General features: G+C 38.4%; 2 protein-coding genes across 2 annotated transcripts in view; both read left to right on the top strand.

Moving 5' to 3' along the window:
* Positions 1-11,741, top strand: part of LOC107042398 (retinoblastoma-binding protein 5 homolog) — an 81,053-nt gene that overhangs the window by 18,713 nt on the left and 50,599 nt on the right. The window lies entirely within an intron of this gene.
* On the top strand, positions 94-3,650 carry LOC107042397. The gene is made up of 2 exons (XM_015263430.1): positions 94-522; positions 1,121-3,650. The coding sequence occupies exon 2, from the start codon at positions 1,154-1,156 to the stop codon at positions 3,041-3,043; it is 1,890 nt and encodes a 629-aa protein (XP_015118916.1). The 5' UTR covers positions 94-522; positions 1,121-1,153; the 3' UTR covers positions 3,044-3,650.

The raw sequence follows: 11,741 nt of genomic DNA, 5'->3' as shown, positions 1-11,741 counted from the left end.
GGAGTTGCACTGAGTATTTTTTCATCAACAGTTGTTGGTGGTTTTGCTTATTAGTAGTTGGAGATTTTTTTTCCCCCTGAAATACGCGAAAATTCCATTTTTTCACCTCCTTGCACTTCCGTGGACCACTCTGAAAGACTTGATTATTTTGCTGGGGGTTGAGGGTCTTTCCTAATATCTTTCAATGGAAATTTGTTGGTGGTTTTGAGTGTTTTGGAGCCAACAATTTTTTTTTCTTTCATTTCAAGGAAAATCAATTTTTGCACCCCTCAAACATCAACAAGTAATGGTTCCAGAGGGGTAAGAATCTTCATGAATGCAGAGGGGTAGTGTCTGAACATTTTCCGAACTCGATAATTGATTTTTACCCCGGTTTTTGAATCATGTGTGCACTGGGCCCCAGGGGATCATGATACGCCCCTGTTCTGCTGCCAAGTCGGCTGCTAACTTCAGCGTCATCAGGTACTCCAGCTAGTTTTGGTGATCCACTCGTTCGGAATCTCGTCCCAGCAAGAACGCTTGGTAAATTACCAGATGCCATCAGCAAATAATGGATTGAAGAGTGCAGAAAAATACGACGAATTATTAGTATTCAATTTCATTACGTCCTGGTGATATCAGTTCCACTTTAATGATAATCTTATTGATATCTCTGTTGTTACAATTTTCTAGTTTCAAGTCCATTTAATGAGCATAATCTTTTGATTAGCTCCTGTATATAGATTTTGGGCTCATCAGAGTATTCTCTCCATGTGGTAAAATGAGTTAGATCATTGTCTATATCGTTATATCGAATATTTTCCTAATATTGAGTTAACCGACGCTATTTTTTCGTAGGAAAGTTGAATTGCCTTGCTAGAATAACTCCTTTCTTTATCATCTTCATGCCATCTTAATCAGCCCATGTCTTTTAGAAGCATGTCATGCGTAGGTTCCATAGAAAAATCAATATGTACTATTATTAGATTTTTTTTTCTCTTTAATTTAGTGTCCATATACCCAATTTCTTTATGTTCTGTTTAACCTATGTTTCATATTCACGCGCAATTCGTTACTAGCTTCATCACTCTTTTATTTATCTAATGTTACGTGCTTCGAGATGATTTTCATATTTATGTAGTTGATACTAAAGCCGATCTGTCGACTCGCAAACATGAAGAGAAAGATTCATTCGAAAGGAAAACGAGGATCGAATGCACTCGTCCAAGATGTCTCCCAACTTGGTAAAATTCTTGCTGAATTTTACCCACGGGTTCCTTTTGAACAATTGGTGGAGTTGCCAGAAGTGAAAGCTTATAGACTCGGGGAGAGTCGTGAAAGGACAATTTGGCTAATGGTCTATGAGAGATTATTCACCTATACTACCCCAAAACTAATTGAAGACTACACTAGGAGCTGTCACGATACTTTTTTCCGCAAACTACATACAGTGAGACCCGCATACGAAGAGGCACAAATATTTCAGGATCATGATCAGGCCCATAATGATGCTGAGAACAACGACCCGAATATCCCGAACGACGACGAAAACGATGAACATATCAATGTTGACAACAATGAAGATAATGTCGACAATGATGAAGAGAATATTGTTAACGATGAAGATGTCAATATTCATAATAACCTTCAGATAGGAAATGAGCAGAATGACAACGCCAATGGCGATGCTGATGTCAACGATCAAAATATCGAGATCAATAAGGGAAACACCGAGGATGTTATTGTTGCAAGCAAAACTCCTGAACCATCCCAGGAATCTAAGATTTTGGAAGTACCAACAGACGGTCCACCATTTTCAGACTCTCAACGTCCATTGATATTTGAGCAGATTCGATCCGATGCTCTCCAGCCGGGAACTAATGATAAGAACGACTTTCCCATATATATAGATACTGGCGATTGCCAAATACCCTCAACTTCCACAAAACTCGACGAATTTCAGGAGCCCAAGGTTGGTGAAATAACTAAGCTGAATTGCCCTATCATTGTTGGAGCTCAGACCGGAGATGAGAGCGACTGCCTTAAAGATAGGGTTGATAAAAACCCTCCAGCAACATCACTGCCCAATATTGCAAATAAACCAGAAGAGTTTAATCAGCAACAGCCAACTGAAGCACCGACAGAGCATCTTCCAGTGAACAACAATCCTTCTAATCGCAACTATGATGTGTTCACAAATGATGCTGGAGTACGTTTTTGTCATCCTCATCTTTCGTATCCTACTGAATTTCCTTGTAACACAAAAAACATAGCTAATATTACCTTAACTGGCTCACACCTCGAATCCTTGATGCCTCACAAGCCTATCGTTCCACAGATAGTAGATACTTTTTATTCTGCACTCGAAGTAGTGGCTAGAAGAAACGATCTCCAGGTACGCAGTTTTCCGTCAGAAATCACCAAATGTTTGGAGAACAATATTCAGACAGAAGAATTCATCAATTGGCATCAGGGTATGACAGTCAACGATTGTGACGGTTGGCTATTGCCTTTTCGACATAATAATGGGCGATGGACCTTACTCGTCCTGTTTTTCAAGCAATCCTTGATAGTCTATTTCAATTCTAATGATGGATCCCTTCCGGCAAACTTAATCGTCAATGTTTGCAATTATTTCCGCAGTTTTCGAGAGGCAAGAAAGGCATTTGAGATGTGGACGAAATGGCGATTGCACACCTCCTGCGTTTCCGAAGATCAAATAGCAGAGATTGGTGTCGATGAGCACGACTCGGGTGTGGAAATGTGCTTATGGGGGTATAAAATAGTACGCCACTCAAATACGAAGATTGATAGAAAAGTATTAGCCATAACCAGGAAAGGGATAGCTCGATTCCTACTTGAATTACCTGAATGTTTTTGTGATGTGACTCAACTCCGTAACCCGAAACGTTGTAAGACATTGTGTTCATTAGGTGCTGCGGCAAACAAACACGTAATGAACATGATGATACAGAGACAAAACTTTCCCCCACTGAATTGCGAGTCGATGGACGAATTTTGTAGTGTGATATCACCGGTGGTAACAATGCAAAGAGAACCATGAAACAAAGGCAAAAGACAATCACTACTTTTGTATTTATGTCAAGAGTCAATCGTTATAATGCATAAAACTGATTTAATGAGAGATAGGGTACTAGTCATCACTGGTCAATGTGATAACGAAAAGATTTGTTAAAAACAATAAATCTAAGTAGAAAGTTTATCCATTTTGAATAGTTGAGTACAGAATTATAATGGAATAATAGATATGTGATAAATGGATATTTTCTAGAAATATTTCATAGACTTAGCATATTTGAATCTGTTTGTTTCGTTACTGAAGAGTGAAGCGGGGAAAAAGTGTAATGAAGTGGGTGTGATAGAAAAATAGGGTTGCAATGCGTTACTATCCCCTCGAAGTTTATAGACTTTGTTTATACATTCAGATATTTTGAAGCATAACAGTAATATGAGTTTCTATATTTGAGTAAAAGTTACGAAGACAGGAGAGGTGATCAGTCGAGCTGGTCTTCGAGATTGACGCTTCATTGTACTCAAAGTTATAGACATTGAACCTACTGTAGTTTAGTTGATTTATGTACGAAGAGTATTGAACTTGCATAAAGTCAAATACTCAATAAATCGAATGAATAAAAATATGTGTATTGTCATTGGTTGATTGTCTTGAAATTTTCATTCTAATCCCAGCTAAGTGCTCGAGTTTCAGCATCAAAGAGAAAATAAACACATACTTTCTCAACACTTGAATCGGTAAGTCGAAAAAATTAAACAGTATGAAGCGTGGGTTGCCACCCCCCCCCCCGNTGGGTTGCCCCCCCCCCCCCCGGACTTGAGCATTCGGAAAGGTGCAGGGAGAATTGCAGATGACATAGAAACAGTTAGAGAGTTGATATTTATGAAATGGATGATTTTATGAATTGATTATTAGTAATAAGGGGAGTGTTTTGTAGCGAAATTCGGAAAGAATAGTATTTTTCCTCCCGTGTTGATGATAGAAACTTGAGAATTTTAGAGGGGGTGAAGAAAGGGTTGAGGATGACATTGAAATCGGCGACGAGTTGACCATTTGGATCTTTTTTTAAAACTATTAATCACTATTGAGTTGAGAGTTTTTGCTCCAAACTTTAGGAAAAATCGAATTCCAACCGCCATATTGGTGATGGAGTCTTGAAAATTTCAGAGGGGGTGGGAAAAGGATTGGGAATCCCGTAGGAATTGTCAACAATTTGACGTTCATTATTTTAATAATTATATCAGTTATTAATCAGTGTTGAGTTGAGTGTCTCTGCTCCAAAATTTAGGAAAAATAGAATTCCAACCCCCATATTGGTGGTGGAGTCTTGAAAATTTCAGAGGGGGTGGGAAAAGGGTTGGGAATCCCGTAGGAATTGTCAACAATTTGACGTTCATTATTTTAATAATTATATCAGTTATTAATCAGTGTTGAGTTGAGTGTCTCTGCTCCAAAATTTAGGAAAAATCGAATTCCAACCCCCATATTGGCGGTGGAGTCTTGAAAATTTCAGAGGGGGTGGGAAAAGGGTCGGGAATCCCGTAGGAATTGTCAACAATTTGACGTTCATTATTTGAATAATCATATAAAATATTATTCGGTGTTGAGTTGAGTGTCTCTGCTCCAAAATTTAGAAAAAAGTCGAATTCCAACTCCCATATTAGTGGTGGAGTCTTGCAAATTTCAGAGGGGGTGGGAAATGGGTTGGGAATCCCGTAGAAATTGTCACCAATTTGACGTTGATTATTTGAATAATCATATAAATTATTAATCGGTATTGAGTTGAGTGTCTCTGCTCCAAAATTTAGAAAAAAATCGAATTCCAACCCCCATATCGGTGGTGGAGTCTTGCAAATTTCAGGGGGGGTGGGAAAATGGTTGGGAATCACGTAGGAATTGTCAACAATTTGACGCTTATTTGAATAATCATATAAATCATTAATCAACGTTAAATTGAGTGTTGGTGCTTCAAAATTTCGGGAGATGAATTATTTACCGGGATTGATTGTTGAATGTCAATGACGATAAATGTTCGATATATTATTTTTTATTCAATCACTATGAATATAATAAGTTCACCAAAATACTACAATAACGATGCCCATTCAATATCAACTATAATAAAATTGGAAATCGAAAAACACAGTATAATTTGAATTATGATTCATAATAACACATGTATCGAAGAGTCACATATATTTTTTGTCTAAATGTAGACATACTTTTTGTCCCATTTCTTCGTTCTAATACCTGTCAAAACGTTTACAAAGTTGCTTGCAGTAGAAGATAATCATGATTCTTCACGTAATTTTGCATACATAATGAAATTCGGGTGAACCGATGTGTTTCCTGATTTGAGAGTATCGTGTCTTATATCGTAACGATGCGACGCCTTGTTGTGCAAGCAATTTTGTTCCAACAACACCTGATCATCAGGCTCAAATGCAGACCACAGCTCAAACCATAAGAAATCATTTTTCACGAGAAGAGTACTCGAAGTTGTACCATCACATTCTCCCTTATCATTTACATTCCTACAGTTTCTCCTTGCCATAATCTCCTCCTCAATTAGTTGACAATTACCACTCATCAACGTCCGCAATGATACAGAATAGAGACATGAATATTCTTTACGCTCAGGACAACCCATATCACACAGAAGCTGCTCCTCAAAGCAACCAACACCCTCGAAGAGTTTTTCACACATGTCTCTTACAGATCCATCACACTTGAGCACATATTTGTATTTGGTAGAACATTTGCGTTCTTCTAGCGAGAAGTGTTGAATTAGAATTTCATATCTTTTCTGTAGTGTTCGATTAGTAATGGCTCGTGTTTGTTGTGTGTCTTTGATCAAATCTAAGAAAAGATTATGTCGATCATATTTATTAACAACATTCATCAAGAAACTCTTCGATTGAACTGCTGCTGATAAAACTAATTGGAACAGGCTGTCGAAGGGACATGCCCAGATTATATCGATGTCCTTGTCTCCAATTCGAAAGGTACGCAATCTATTCATATTTCCAGCCTTTATTGCTGGTGTTATGGTTTGTAATCTATTCTCCAGCTGTTTTGTTTTTACTTCGTGGGTGACTGTTTTATTCTTCCAGTTTTCACGAGCTTGAGAATCGATTAATGGAGCAATGTTAGACTGCGCAGAACACGTCAAACATAAACGATTGCCTCTATGATCTTCTTTTCTCCCTTCAATGGATATGGAGCAGGTTTCCTCTCCATGGACTGGTCTGGCACAATTCTGAAATGACACATGAAATAATGAACCATGAAATTATTCACAACGAAAGATAAATTCCAAATTCACATTCTATTCTTTAAAATTCAAAGATCAAGTTCCACGCACCGAACACAGGGAGATTTTCCGTGAAACGATAGCACCGTCACACGAACAACAAGTAGGGGCCGAAGAAGTAGGAGTTGTACTTGGCTTATTGAACAATATAGGTTCATCATCATATTGTTCAGCATTATGTCCGGAGATCTGTTCATTCTTATCCATTTCATTATCTTCAGGCGAATCAATATCTATATGATTATGATTAATCTCCTGTTCAGCGCTTTCGTTGCGATCGTTACCATGAAAACTACAGAACTCTTCTTCATTCTCTTCTTGCATTGCTACATCCATGGTCTCATCAATCGAATCATTTTCGTCCTCACTTGAAACACTGTCGTCTCCATCGATATTTCCTGGTGATTCATTCTGGAGTTGGTGATCACTTGAACTCCCAGAATAGCCTCGATCAGTTGTCGACACATTTTTGTCCTCCAGAAGGTCTTCATCAGATACCACATAATTCATGTCATCGTCGCACACTGGGTTGACCCTATCCTGATTACCATCGATATAACTCTTGTGTGTCTCAATGAAAACATCTGCCCTAATTGGTAAGTCTGTGCTTGAAAATAATTTCATTATTTTGCGTACTTCTTCTCGTGCTGGGGTGACAAGGGCCGGCTGTGCAATTGAAATAATTGTTATTGAGGCAACAGAACTCCAAAGAGGCAACCATTTTAGATCTTCTATGAGAAATTGCGGTAGGCTCTCCAGCCAATAAGGGCTCATCCTCAAAATATCTCCAGGGAATTGTGCGACGGCATCTGTAGAAGAAGCGTGAAGCCTCTCACTCCAGCGAAACCATTCATTTTCACCACCTTCGTCGATTAATGAACCATGGTTGTCGCAGGTTTCATGACTGTTGGCGAGTAAATCGTTTTCTGATATTTGAAGCTGTTTGCAGATATTTTCAAACGATAATTGACGGAGGACGCTCTGTTGACTTGTACTCGTTGAGAGAATACCGTTTTCTCCTACACCATCATGACAACTGGTAGCAACTGTGAAGAGTGCTCGAATCACTTCCTCAGCGTCTTCTCGAGTCTGACACAATATCAATTTGCCAATACTAGCTGCGTATTGTTTCCTGGCCTCTTCATCTTCAACTGCTGCAAATAATGTCGTATATCTACGGAGAATGAATGCCGCATCAATCCTCACTGAGCAATGCAGTTTGAGTGTGCTGTCAAAAAATGAATTGACATACTTATGCATATCTTGAAGCCCTGCAAATACACGTATACATGCAGCTGTAATATAACTGTTACCATCGGTCACAATTTCTCTTGGAACTGTCAATCCATTATCGTGGACCCACTTATTTAGCCAGCTTACAGTACGATAAGTTTCTTTTGTTTCTGACAGCATCTGTGTCAAACTTACTTGGCCAGTGTCGGTTGCCGCGACAACATGGTAATATGCAATAGACCCAGATTCATTAACAGGTCCTCGGATTGGTTCAATGATTGATTCACTACCATTTATCGTTAGACGCAAATCACTATTGGAATTCATTTTTCGATAACGAGTTTGCTGATGTAGAGAACAGTAGCAAATCATTACTGGCTCTGGTTGAATAATTGAGATGTCTGCTCGCATTTTGAAAGTTTTTAATAATTGTAATGCATAGATGGGATCTTCATGTAAGACACAATTTTTATCTGCAAATTCGTTATCCAATCCTTGCCTTTTATCGTTATTCTCAACATCAGACCCTTCCAGTTTTTCTGACCCTGCTTTTCGGGGTGGAGGCTGAGCTGCGCGAGTTGACCGCATACCACACCTCAGTCCAGATTTTTCACTCGTCATCTGACATTCTATCTCAATGATCGAGTTTTTCTTACGTATATAACAATCAATTTGTAACTTGCACTTGGGACCAGCCTCTTAGGTGACCATAATTATCGTCCTCTGAATCAAGACTGAATGTGTCAAGTTTGTAGTCGCAGCTGCTGCGAGTATCTTTCTTAACCATATCATTGATGTACGTCTCACATTCTCCTGTAGACAACAATCGAATATGTGAAATGAGTATTTTATTATTACATTCAACTTACTATACATTCTCAGAATACAATTGTCAGTTCGCTACTCAATGAGTTAAAGTAGTATGGTCATCACCTATAGGTTTGTAGTCAACACACTGTACATTTGAAGATTTTGAATCATTAAATTCTATATTAAATTCCTTGAGAGAAAATCGTAAAAATTCATAAACAATTAGCTTCATTCGAATGAAATTTTTCAAATAACAAACCAGTCAACTGATGTAGTTACAAATATAGAATGCGAATAAAATCGGCTTTCTCGTAATTCTTCAAAAGTATCGAATAATTTTGGATTTCAATTCATGACCATATTACTCTAAATGTGCAAGACGAATCAACATCATCACAGAATTGATCGAATTTATAGTGAAGTGTTTCTTCATTTAATGTTTAGCAATTTCGTATACTGATTGTAAACAGACGGAACTTACTTTCTTTGATATATTTTCTTTTATATATCACCGGTTTCTTTTTCCTCTTGATGACTCTCTCACGTTCAGTTATTAAGGTCTCAAAATCGGACGCCGGCACTTGTATGGTTATCGTGAAAACTGACTCGGTGGATCTACTAGAAATATCCAAAGTGGAATTATCCAAGAGATGTATCGAGACATCTTCATTGGGGACGGCCTTTTCCTGATTGATATTAGTCCACGGGGCCAACAAAATATCTTTAAAGCCATTTCAGTTGCATGAAACATATGTGTACATAGCATCAGTCGTTTTGAGTTTCATATCCCCTCCCTTTTCACGAGTTTTTGCTCTTACTTGCGCATTCACAATCTCTGCAATTTCTTTTCATATTTGTTCGTTTTTTGAAGTGAGCTTGGGTTTGCCATCCTTCTCAATAATAATTTCCTTTTTTCCGTCAATGAATACTTGATTCATGTCTCTAGGATCAAGTATTGGCAATTTTCCTCTTTTTCTTTTTTGTTTTTTTCGTGACCGTTCATCACCTGACTGTGATTCATCACTTGACATCGTAACACAAAAATACTTGAATGAAAACGATTGATAACCTCGCTGATTCTCTTGAACGAATGTGAAATTCTGTGATACAGGATACTGAACTGACGGAGGAACTATTGGATTGTTTAGGTTATGTCATGGTGATTGTGTCTCGAAATCACATGACCACTCTTCCTGAAACTGAACGATACAGGGGAAGTCAAGAACAATGAAAGCGTTTCAGTGTTTCCAAATGCCAAAAATTCTCCCTAGGTGGCAGTGAACTCCCTAGCAGCATTTTCCCGCTCAAATTCAAATCCGTTTATTCAGTCTCTTTGGTGGAGAATTTCCGACTTTTCTTTTTTTTTCCATTGTAGATGTTTTAAAGAGGTTTGATAATTGAAAAAAAAACGATAGTAATCGGTTTTTTTCAAATGAATTTTTGAAAATTTGGGGGTAAAAAGAAAATTCAACCCTCTCCTATGTTGAAAGTCAATTCATTGATCATTTCTATACTACCCTCAACACTCTCTACACCCCCTGTGATATCGCCAAATCGAAATAATGTCATTATTCATTTTTGAAGCAGAGACACTCAACTCAATACTGAGAATTGAATTGGAAAATTTTCAGTAGAATTGTTAACTCTTTGATAGTCTATGATATTTTCAATCCTCCCGCAACCCCCTGTGAAATGACCACTTCCAACTACAGATACAGGTAGGGAAAAATAGAATTAATCAACCGATACAGGGGGAGTCAACTCAATACTGATCAATAATTTATAAATGACCATCAACTCAATTCTAGGTCAGCCTCCACTTTTTCTCCTCTCCCTCTAGAATTCTGAAGGTCCTACTCCAGATACAGGGGGGAAAAAAACTATTTATTCCTGACTTTCAAACCAAAAAAACTCAATAATAACACCCCGTACTTGTCGAAGAGCCAAAAGGTCATAAGTGCGGTACCTGACGCCTCCATCATGACTATAACTCAAGCACGAATTATTTTTCCCCACTAATCGCGGAGCACATGATTTTTTAATTCAATTCAGGTCATGTGATAAATATTTCAGGCACATCAGGTCGATTTCAAGGTTATAGGTACGCAATGAATGGAGCACGACTTTTTCGGGTGCCAGATATGAAGAACACATATTTTTTAGGACAAAATGGAGAACGAAAAAAAAAAGATGGTGGCACCTGCCCAAGGGCTGCAGGTCATAGCGGTACCTGATGCCTCCATTCTGACTATGATTCGAGCACAAATTATTTCTGTGTACTCATCACAGAGCACATGATTTTTCGAGTCAATTCAAGTCATGTGATGGATATTTCAGGCACATCAGGTCGATTTCAAGGTTATAAGTAGGCACCGAATGGAGCACGACTTTTTCGAGTGCCAGATACGAAGAACCCATATTTTTTGGGACATAAAGGGGCACGGAAAAAAAAAGATGGTGGCACCTGTCTAAGGGCTGCAGGTCATAGTGGTACCTGATGATGCCTCCATTATGACTATGACTCGAGGACGAATTATTTTTGTGTACTAATCGCAGAGCACATGCTTTTTCGAGTCAATTCAAGTCATGTAATGAATATTTCAGGCACATCAGGTCGATTTCAAGGTTATAAGTAGGCACCGAATGGAGCACGACTTTTTCGAGTGCCAGATACGAAGAACACATATTTTTTGGGACATAATGGAGAACGAAAAAAAAAAGATGGTGGCACCTGTCTAAGGACTGCAGGTCATAGTGGTACCTGATGATGCTTCCATTATGACTATGACTCGAGCACGAATTATTTTTGTGTACTCATCGCAGAGCACATGATTTTTCGAGTCAATTCAAGTCATGTGATGGATATTTCAGGCACATCAGATCAATTTCAAGGTTATAAGTAGGCACCGAATGGAGCACGACTTTTTCGAGTACCAGATACGAAGGACACATATTTTTTGGGACATAATGGCGAACGAAAAAAAAAAGATGGTGGCACCTGTCTAAGGGCTGAAAGTCATAGCGGTACCTGATGCCTCCGTTATGATTATGACTCGAGCACGAATTATTTTTGTGTACTAATCGCAGAGCACATGATTTTTTAATTCAATTCAGGTCATGTGATGGATATTTCAGGCACATCGGGTCGATTTTCAGGTTATAGGTACGCAAAGAACGGAGCACGATTTTTTCTAATACCGGATATGGAAAACACATATTTTCCAGGACGAAATATGAATTTGAAAAAAAAAATCCATTCTCAGGTTTCTCAGTACAACTGTGAGCTGAAGAGACTTTCAAGTCTCTTCCCCCCACCTACCCCCTCTTTTTTTGCGTTGATCTTGGAGCACGTTTAAAACACATAATTATGAC

This window comes from Diachasma alloeum, unplaced genomic scaffold (assembly GCF_001412515.2).
Source record: "Diachasma alloeum isolate Michigan unplaced genomic scaffold, Dall2.0 Dall_scaffold_00446, whole genome shotgun sequence".
NCBI lineage: Eukaryota > Metazoa > Arthropoda > Insecta > Hymenoptera > Braconidae > Diachasma > Diachasma alloeum.
Note: the sequence above shows the minus strand (reverse complement) of the source record. Positions and strands in the feature narration are given on the sequence as shown.